This window comes from Oryzias latipes, chromosome 19, assembly GCF_053564925.1.
Source record: "Oryzias latipes strain Hd-rR chromosome 19, Olatipes_Hd-rR_3.1".
Taxonomy (NCBI): domain Eukaryota; kingdom Metazoa; phylum Chordata; class Actinopteri; order Beloniformes; family Adrianichthyidae; genus Oryzias; species Oryzias latipes.
The window spans coordinates 23,455,376-23,465,519 of record NC_136255.1 but is presented as its reverse complement, the minus strand read 5'-3'; the positions used below and the strand labels follow the sequence as shown (position 1 = coordinate 23,465,519).

Here is a 10,144-nt window from a genome sequence, read left to right as displayed (position 1 = left end):
CAGGATAAAGCCACAGCATCGTTGAAGTCATTGCTGTATCTTTCTCAAGCAAACACAAATCTGTAACCTTATCCAGTGGTGTTGTTGACATGCAGGGTACGTTTTTAGGGAGGTGTTCGTGTTTATCACAGTTTGTAATCTATGTTTAGGAGTCGGTACTGAAGCAATTTGGCAAAATAAACATTCCTAAAAATGATGTACACTCAGACAGAGAGATACAACAATCGGAAAATGAGTGACACGCCCTCTTACATAAACTGGAGGAGAGGTCAGATTAACTTTAAATTTAGAATAAATGATATTAAAGAAAACTTAATGAAACTTGTCTAAACAAATCAAATGTACACTGAACTACACACACGAAACAGTTTACTCTTAGGTTGCAAGCAAACAGTAATTTGGATATAAAAAAACTGAAATATTTGAGGAATTTAGCTAAATTAATGTAAGCAGCCCTCTTACATAATATATCTAATTTGCTGAAATTAACTACACGTAAAACCTTAAGGCATTTTTTCTTTATAACACTACCACCTAGTGGAGAACATCTATATTACATTCCATATATTCATTTTTAGCGTCTATTCAACTCTTATGCGTCCAAAAAAGGTCACGTGTTATTATAATATCTAAATATTATATTTCATGCTTTTTGTATTCAATATGAGGGAAATAATTTTTTGTTTTTTACTGCATAAGGTTTTCATTAAGTATTAAACATATTTTTTTTTACTAAGATTTCTTTATTCTCAATTTTATGTTTTGTCATGCCATTTGCATGATCTGGTATGTGAAACTAATGACCAGACACACTAGATATGTTTTTTAGGGTGTAAACAAAAGCTTTTCCATAGCTTATTAACCACTAAGTTCCAAACTTCATATTCTTCATTGACTCTGCTTCAGTTTCACCCTCCCCTCAGGTAAAGAATCTAGGTGTCCTTCCCTTAATGTCCCCTCCACTTCCATTTTGGTTCATAGTCTGGTCACTTCACACCTTGACTGCTGTAATTCTTTTCTCTTTGGTTTACCGCTTGGATCGTTTCCAGAATTACCCCGTTTCGTCACTTAACCCTCAACCTTCAGCAACTCCACTCCAACTCCTAATCAAATTCAGAATACAATGTAACCTTCTTCTTCTCACCTTCAAAGCCCTAGATAACCTGGCACCACCTTATATATCTGATCTTCTCCATATTTTCTCCTCTGTAAAGTACAGTGTCCCTGAGTGGCAAAAAAGGCACTTTTTATTAAATGGATTTGGATTATTGTTTTTAATAAAAACACTTTGCCATTCTCATTGTTTTGAAATATTTGGTAAATAAAAAAATGTATTTATTCATGCATCAAATTGTTTCATTAAAACCAAAACTTTAAACAACTTTAGAATCCGAGCCATTCACATGCCTCTCAGATCACCAAGTATTGACTTATTAAAAGAGACATTCAAACTTATGTATAAGCAAGAGAGAGGATGTAAAGGTTTGAAAAAAGTGTCTCTTTTCAGGTTTGTTCCACATCTTTACTCTTTTTGGTGTACTTAGAGAAGCAGTGACCACAACTTTGACATCTTTCAAGAAGGAAAAAATTATTTTGATGCTCTTAAGTTTACTTAAGGAATTAATAAGGACAGAAGCTGTTGTGAATCGGTCAAAAAAAGGGGCCATAATTTTGACTAAATGTTTTATTAGGACATAAGAAAATTCATGTAAATCAGGAAAGCTCACATTCTTGAAAGAATTAACTACATATGCATTCACAATTGTAAAATATTCATAAAACTGATGAAAAATGAATTCAAGCAGCGTGGATACAACCCAGACAATTTTATCGAAGAAATTCTAATTTGTACAAACTCTACACAAAACATAAATATATCTTTTTACCAGCAAATTAAACACCAATGAAAGAATTTTCAACTTTAAGTTATTCCCCATCAGGGTATCCTTCAGGGATGGGTGGGACCCACATGAAGTCAGGCCATCCCAAGGTCTCATTTACATTTTGTTTCTCCAACCATTTCATCAAAGGCTCAAAGTATTTCATAAGCGAGCTGGCATCTATCTTATTGGTGCCAATAGCCTCATGGAGAAGTTCAGGCCAAGGCCTGGAAGAGCCAGCTTCAAGGATTTTCCTAGAGAAAGAGTAAAAAATGATTACATGTTCATTTTTTACATACTGCATGAATTCTTCGATAAGATCATATTTTTAATACTTCAGAATAGCTCCGGCTTCTTTAGAGCGGTAGATGTCACATGTGTGCAAAGGACCCGTGTGATTGGCCACTTCACACAATTTTTCATGGAGTTGAAACTGGAGGATGAAGCTGACAAAATACCTGCAAGGTGGGAAAGAAATGCAGATTTGTGATTCCGACTACCTTTACTCTTCACAAGCCCCGCCCCAAAACACTAGCAGTGTTTAACAGATAGAGTTACTAGAAAGCTGAACTAGCACATATTTTTCGAACCATTCATTACCTTTGGTTGACCTTGGGGTCAACGTTGAACATTACCTGATGTATGGGGTGTTGTTGGGGATGTGGAATTTTGCCCCAGGATCAAACTGCTCTTCTGTCCGTCTGATGGGCGGACAGATTCCTTGATATTTGGTTCTAGGAAGAAAATAAGTCAGAAAATAGTTTAATGGATTAAAGAACAACTGTAGTATTTGGGATTTGAGTGCCAGTGCAGATTCAAACTATTACTATCATTATTATTTTTTAAATAAATTCAGAAAAATCCTACCTGAGGTACCACCAGTCGGCATTGTACCTCTCTGGAGGGGTACTTCCGCTAAACACCTCCCATCTCCAGAGGTCAATGAGGTAGCCAGAGGGAAGGAAAGCTATTTTGTCTAGCGCCATCTTCAACAAGTGGTTCAGGTCAGTTTCTAGTAAAACAAATATTCATTGATTTGTTACGTTTTGTTTTTTTTCATTTCCATGAGTAATGGAAAAAATGTATAAAATAGCCATCACCTTCATCAGCGTCTCCTGATCCCAGCAGGTTAATCGTGTGCAGATGCTTTGGTGTAGAAACAGAAAGGAATATGACATCCCCAATGGCTTCATGAAAACCAGGGTTAGCACCACTACGAAAACCAACTGGCTGGTTCTTGTACTGCAGAAAATATTGGATGTGGCCCATTTCATGGTGTACAGTGAAGAAGTCATCCATTGTGACTTTGGTGCACTGCTTTATCCTGCAAAGAATAAAATATTGCGTCTCTGAAACCCTGACTTTTTCAGAAACTTTAGCCAATAGACAAATCCTTCTACCTGAAGTCTTTGCGGTTGTAGAAGTCCCAGGCCGACGCATGACACACGACTTCTCGATCATCAGGCTTGACAATCATGGATCCTTCCCAGAATTCCTTTGGCATCTCCATCAACCCTAGGGAGGTGAAGAACTCCTCTGCCACTCGAAACATGTGTGTAACATTGTAGCCCTGTGAAAGACACGCAACACAACCTGACTTTAACGTTCGTCACATGTACCTGGACGGTGTGTCTTTGAGGCTCATATGAAAATTAACGTTGGACTGTCATGTGTGGTCAGCTTATTGTGAAGTATTTGTAAGGATAATGTACAATACACAAACCTAAAACACACAGGTCATGCTGTCATATGGTGATCCACACTCTAGTCATTAGTAAGGTACGAGTCCAGGCTGCTTTGAAACTGTGCATAAATGCTGCAAATGCTACACAAGTGCCCTTAAGATGCCCACACAAACTAGACTCTAACTGCCAAATTTTCTCATTTTCTTACAGTCAGGCTACAAGCAAGTAGTGTGCAATTATCGTATGGACAGCGGCACTAACAGGCTCCCTGAGTGGTCTGCAGGATTTTGGGGGTTAAAAAATTAAAAATCCACATGACACACCAGAGTCTCATCTACTTCACCCTTACTTATGGTTGTTTAAGTATTCGCTACGACCTGTCGCCTGCAGCACGCCTGTAGAAACAAGCATGCATGAACATTTTGGCTTAGCGACTGCTATACTTACCGACTGCTTACCGACTGCTTGATATTTTGTGTGGGCTACCCGTGTGACCTACACAAAGTTTTCCTGTCCTTTGCCCACAGACAGCCTGTGTCTACGTATATGGTCAGTAATGACAAACATTTAAAGGCCGGCATCCACTAGAGAGAGGACAACACTAGGAAGGGTTGTGGAAGAAAATGATCATTACTGCGTGCTTTTCCGTCTCAGATAGGGGAAAATATCGTGGGCATTTTCTATTTCTAAACAATACCAGGAATATATTTATATTGTGTGCAAACAAACTTAAAGGTGTCCTTAATATGTAGTCTTGTTTTACAACTCAAAATGCGGATTGTGGAAGCGAAGCACAGATAGATCTTTAAGCAACAGTTGCACAATCTTGGATTGAAAGACAATCTGCAAAAAAAGCGGTTTGTCATAAATTTGGCAGCATTTTTCCATAGTTCCATAATACGTCATCTTGCTGTACTGCTTCATATCCAAGCTGAGAGCTACCCAGAGCTTCTCAGCTTCCCCTATCATTACCGTCCACAGATGTCTACGTTGGCTCCACGCACACCTTTCCCCCTCTCAATAGCTTTTTTAAAGATTCTCAGAGCTTTCACAAATCTTTCCACGGTAAGTGTTTGTGTAAAAGCCCGCTGTGTTGTGGATGTCCACATGACAATGCAGACATGTTCCAAAAGTTGGCTGAAATGTTCATTTCTTTTTACTCGGAGTTGCAGCGGAAACTCCAGCAAGTACTTTGAAAGGATAAAGATGGTGAAATGCATCATTGAGGAATGTGGGGAAGGTTGGTGAAAAGATACAGAATCCCTCAATTTGCATTCCACACCTTAGTGGATGCTAAAATTGAAGAAAACCTGAAATAAACGTAGTTATTCTTCTCCTGGTCTCAGTCCTGTCAGGCCAGAGAACTTCCTTATTTACACTTACTTGTCTGACCATCTCATCAGTCACATCCAGGTTGGGTTTGTCGGGAAATGGGATCATCAGGTCATAAATGTGGTTCCATTTCTGCGCAAACATGCTTCCTGAGTGGGAAGAGAAGAACATTTTAGAGACATTTTTCAAGCTGTGCTTTTGAAGACATGTCATGTTGAAAATTCTTGAATCTTAAATCTTAACTGTGGCTTAACCGACCTATATTACATATGTAACTGATGCATCTTACCCAACAGGTGTGCAGGGATTGGTCCTTTCAGGTTGATGTACTTGGAACCATATAGGTCGTAGAGTTTGCGGCGCACAAAGGCGTGCAGATGCAGATAGAGCGGCTGGAGGGTTTTGTAGAGCTTGTCCATGTCCTGCTCAAAGGTTTCACTCTCATACCAGGATCGCCAGTCAGCTCCAGTGTCTGCAAATCCTAAAAAAGGTATTTATTTATTTAACTTGTATTCATCCAGTTAAACAGATTAAGAAGAAAAATGCCAAAGACAAGACATTTTGAGAAAAAAAATATAAAGGGTTACACATTAAACAAAAATCAGGATAAACAGACAATGACAAGGAGTAACAGACAATCATTAAAGTATTTAAAATAATAAAATTATCATGTCATTAGAATCATAAAACTAAGTTACAGCAACACTTTTCTTTAAAATGATCACTAAGTTTCCTTTAAAAAACTGTATTTGAAATAAAAGTGTCAATTCTAAGGGTTTTTTGTAAATTACTCCAGTCTCTGGGTGCTGCAGATTGAAAGGACGAAGAACCCAATAACGAGTTTGATCTACTACCAAATGTTTAGAAATCTGGCTCAGTATTCAGTGTTCCCAAATTTTCTTGTAAGTTAGATTGGACATTTTTAATTTCTCACTGGATCAGGTTAAACACTTACCATCGGCTCTGGAGGCTTTGTTGCTGAGCTCCACAAACCTTGTATAGAGCTGCTTCAGAGGAACTCCAGACTCATTGCGCCAGGCCTCCCAGACGAACAGCAGCTTCTCGTAGCTCCTGGATTTGGCCATGATCTCTTTGAGTTCTTCAAAGTAAAAGCACATCAAAACTAGAGACACCCACCCAAATATTGAAATTACCGGTATTAAACAAAACATCAATTCAAAACAAGTGAAGGTTTCGTGATTTCTCTTTTTTTTATGAGTCAAAAAAGACTTTAGCTGTCTTGCCAGATTTTCCTTAAAATTTTGATCTTTTTTATTTTTATTTATTGAATTTAATTTTAATTTTTAATTTTAATTTTATTTTTTTAGCCAAACAAATTGCCAATGTTCTTATCAAGAGTTCTTATTTTAAGAAAAAATTATATAGTCAGTAAGACGTGGTTTTTTTGAAGATTATTTTGCTATAGAAAAACTTTCTTAATAAGATTTTTTTCAAGAAAGAAAACAAGACAGTTTTTCTTGAAGTACAAACCTTTTAACTTTCTTAAGACTCAGTTTTTGCATTGACAGTTAAGTTGCTTTAATGAAACATTGATTTAAAAAATGTGAAACCTGTTTGAATATTTTATTAAAATATATTCTAACCCTTGAGAGTTTTTTCAACAAGACAAAATAAGTTGAAATACTCCCAAAAACATTCCTTTCTTTGCTAATTATGTTTTGTCATCCTCAAAAAGAAGATCTCACAGCTACACAACCTCAGTTTGTCCTTATTTATGTACGTTTTTCCTGAACTCGCATTATTTCCAAATGCAAAAACAGAATCTTAAGAAAGTAAAAAGACCCTCCTTTCTGGGCTTCCAAAAACTGTCCCTGCATCTTCCGTTTCTGTTTTCTCACCACGCTCCAGACTCCAGCTCACGTTTGGCTGCGGATGAACTTTAGCTGTGGAATAAATGCGACTCATGTTGCTGAGAATGGTGTTAACCTGAAATAGGAAGATAAAGATTCTTCATTTAACAGAAAGCATATTGAAAAAGCACATTTCTGTGGAAATCACTTGAGCCAAACCTCCTCTCTTTCATCCTCGGGAAGATTAGCAAAACCCAGCATCATGATGCCCCTGATAAGCGTTTGGTCCTTAGGATCAGGAAGAGAGTCAATGATCTCTGGACTAAAGACAGTCTTGCCTTTTAACCCCCAGGCTTCAGAAAAGGCCTCAAGCCCAAGGGAGGCATTCACCTTAAACAGAAAGACAAAAAGAAGGAAAATTTCATCTTTTTATTTTATTTGAAAGATCAAAACCTAAGAATAAAAATGGAGTTTTGCCTCCAGAAAAACATATTTGTCTTGTTCCCTTGTTGGTTCCTCTGATCCTAGCTCTCGTCTGCACAAGTGGGGCAACTAAATCCCAGTTTTAGAACAACTTTTTTCACTGAATCAATGTTTTACAAAACGATCCAGAAATTATTTCCAATGAAGCACTAAGGTTTAAAACTGAAAGCTACACAGCAGGTCAATCCGTTGGGCGTACACTGCTTTACATTTTTTTTTAAAGAGGACCAAAATAGGATTCCAAATCATGCAAAGTGTTTTTATTTATAACATAAATTTTTTATGGTGAAAATATGTTTAAAAAAAAACTCATGAGCAGAATGATCAGGTAGCCCCGGTCTTCTCACCTGAAGTTTGGAGTTGTGGTCTGTTAAGTTGGTGTTGAAGTTCCAGCCAGCAGACACGACAAAGGAAAAAACCTCCTCAGCAGTGCTGTTGTAATCACCGATGAACCTTAAAGCATCAGAGGTTGTGTTTGCGTATTCTCCTGGCAGCCATTGTGCCGAAAGGGCTTCAGAGAGCCTCATTACTGCTGCTGGTAGCAGCAGCAGCCCCCACCATACCAACCTGTCCCACACAGCAATCATGGCTGACAACCACCTCAGATGCTGCGGGGAAGAAATCAGGTGTGAATGAGTTAGCCCCTGGTTCATGACTGCCTTTTTAAACCTCCCTGTTTTGCGAGTTACCGCCCAACTGACAAAGACCAAAGTAAATGTTGTGGTGGCACCTGTTGATTCAGCTCTCTGTTGCATGTGGTCAGCATCCAGCAGTGTGGCAGACAATCAAGTTAGCAACACACAAGACATTCAGTCTTGACGATGGTAACATGACAATGTCAGGATGTATGACACTTGCCGCAGTAAGTGATGTAGGAAAGCCTGAGAATTTACTGACTCAGGAAGTAAACGTTGTCTTTTTCCACTTAAATCATCACAACACAGGTTTCCCTTGGTAAATGTGTCTTAATTCATGTATTCATATTATGAAGTCTTAATATTTCCACACTTTAGTGATCACAATTTTTACTTATCAGAAGGAAAGCAGTAAAATAAACATCACTACACATTGCACAATATAGTTTAATATCATGTTAGCTTTTTTTCCCTGTTCCATTTGCAGCAGCAGTTTTAACTTCATCAGCATTTGAAGCAACAATAGTTTTTTAGATTGTAGTCTACAGGACATTCTGTTTCCTCTCAACATCCTTCAGCTTTTACTGGCCCTGAATCCATCTGCAGTTGGTCACTCTTCTTTTTTGGATCATTTTAGATTTTGAATTATGCAAACCAGGGACCAACAAGGGCTTCAGTTCTGAAGATGCTCTGTCCTTTTTGTCTACACATCAGAAACTGGCTTCTATCAGGCTGGCTCCAACCCCCGATTTGGTCTTTAGTCCGTCCTGCTGCAAGGGAACAGAACATTCACTTGAGTCCAGTTTGTTCTGGACAGCTAAAGATGCACAGATAAAGGACATATTTATAAATTTGCAAGACGTTTTCCAAAAATTTTTTTTACCTGGGTATGCCACTAGTATGTGATACTAGGCTTTCACTGGTGAGTTAGAGGGAGATAATAACTTATTTTATTAGTTATAGAATTTGAGTACTACCCCATGCTTTTTAGTAGCGTGATTCATTTCAAACATGTGGAAAGGGCATTTGACACATTTTTTTATTCAGTTTTCACGTCACTCATAAATTCAGTTATGGAGGTTTTTTTAAAGAATACAAGTTGCAATTCCTCTTTCAGAACTCCAGAAATTATATGATTTCTGGGTTGCTAGTTCTGGAAAATTTTCAGCAGCCTAGATGATTGTAGCAGGCTGGTTCCAGCTTTTCTCTAGAAATGGATGATGTAATGTAGTAGGCTGAAAAATTGTAAACATAAGGTTGTGCTATTGTTGGTCTAGTAGAGAGTTTTACCTCCAGCGGCTCAGCCTAACCCAAATGTTTGTCTTAAAGGCTTAAACATGGGTGTTTTTTTTTTTCTCATCCATGTTTATGAGATTAAAGCCCAGTCTCTCATTTACTGTACATTTTGTAATCACCACAGGGTTTCTTTTTAAATGCTCCATTTTTCCCTCTCACCAGGTTCCACTATACCAGTTCCCTCATTATTTGAAGAGCTCTAGAGTTATTAAGAGCATTCGTAACCATGTCTGGGTTCATGAGATCTTTTATTTTTTTACAGCGCTTTTTACCTTCTACTGCAAGAGCTGCGCCTGAAAGAAGAATGTAGTGGGACTTCTATGTCTCTATTACCCAGTTTGATGAGACGCTGTCCCACATTAGTTTGAGGAAGAAAAAAATAAAAACAAAAATAAGATTGTCCTGATGCAAATAAGAAAATTGTAATAAAAAAGGTCAGAAAAAAAATCGATCAAAACCATCTCCTCCATGTTTTATTTGATTCTTTTGGATGGCGCAGAATACCACTATAGTTGAGTTCCTGTCAGTAACAAATACTGATACACAAAAAAAAAAAAAAAATACTGATACACACACTTCAGTGCCCTCTAGTGGTCATTAGCTGTAAATAACCACTGAAGGACAACTAGTTGTTAAAAATAACGAATGTTTGATCCTTTATTTATTTTTTAAAAATCATCTAAGTTGCTCCTGAGTATAAGTCTCACCCTGGGCCAAACTATGCAAAAAAACAAAAAATAAATGCAACTTATGTGCTTTTGCCCACTTCTCAGTTTTCACTCTGCAACCAGGTTTACATTTTTAAACATCACTTAAATGTTGGAATCAATATTAACATATTGATCGACTTTATTCTATGTGTGAACAAATATTTTTTCTGGGAGTTTTTGCCAACGATTTTAAAGACAAGATGAAAGTAATTATTTGCTGCTTTTAGAAGAGTTTGAGTTGTATACATATATATACTGTATAACTAACCACACTGAAATAAATGCCAGTAAAGAAGTCATTTCTGAACAGCA

General features: G+C 37.5%; 1 protein-coding gene across 1 annotated transcript in view; it reads right to left on the bottom strand.

The window, feature by feature from the left end:
* Window positions 1–1,780: 1,780 nt before the first annotated feature.
* LOC101173018 (angiotensin-converting enzyme) overlaps window positions 1,781–10,144 on the bottom strand; it is a 32,140-nt gene continuing 23,776 nt past the window's right edge. The window contains exons 15-26 of the mRNA XM_023949585.2: window positions 7,539–7,976; window positions 6,928–7,098; window positions 6,757–6,844; window positions 5,853–5,996; window positions 5,187–5,378; window positions 4,949–5,046; window positions 3,281–3,450; window positions 2,981–3,204; window positions 2,748–2,892; window positions 2,516–2,614; window positions 2,216–2,338; window positions 1,781–2,134 (exon numbers count right to left, since the gene is read on the bottom strand). Coding sequence (XP_023805353.2) covers window positions 1,927–2,134; window positions 2,216–2,338; window positions 2,516–2,614; window positions 2,748–2,892; window positions 2,981–3,204; window positions 3,281–3,450; window positions 4,949–5,046; window positions 5,187–5,378; window positions 5,853–5,996; window positions 6,757–6,844; window positions 6,928–7,098; window positions 7,539–7,976 — 2,100 coding nt within the window. The 3' untranslated portion in view covers window positions 1,781–1,926. The remainder of the gene's footprint in view (window positions 2,135–2,215; window positions 2,339–2,515; window positions 2,615–2,747; window positions 2,893–2,980; window positions 3,205–3,280; window positions 3,451–4,948; window positions 5,047–5,186; window positions 5,379–5,852; window positions 5,997–6,756; window positions 6,845–6,927; window positions 7,099–7,538; window positions 7,977–10,144) is intronic.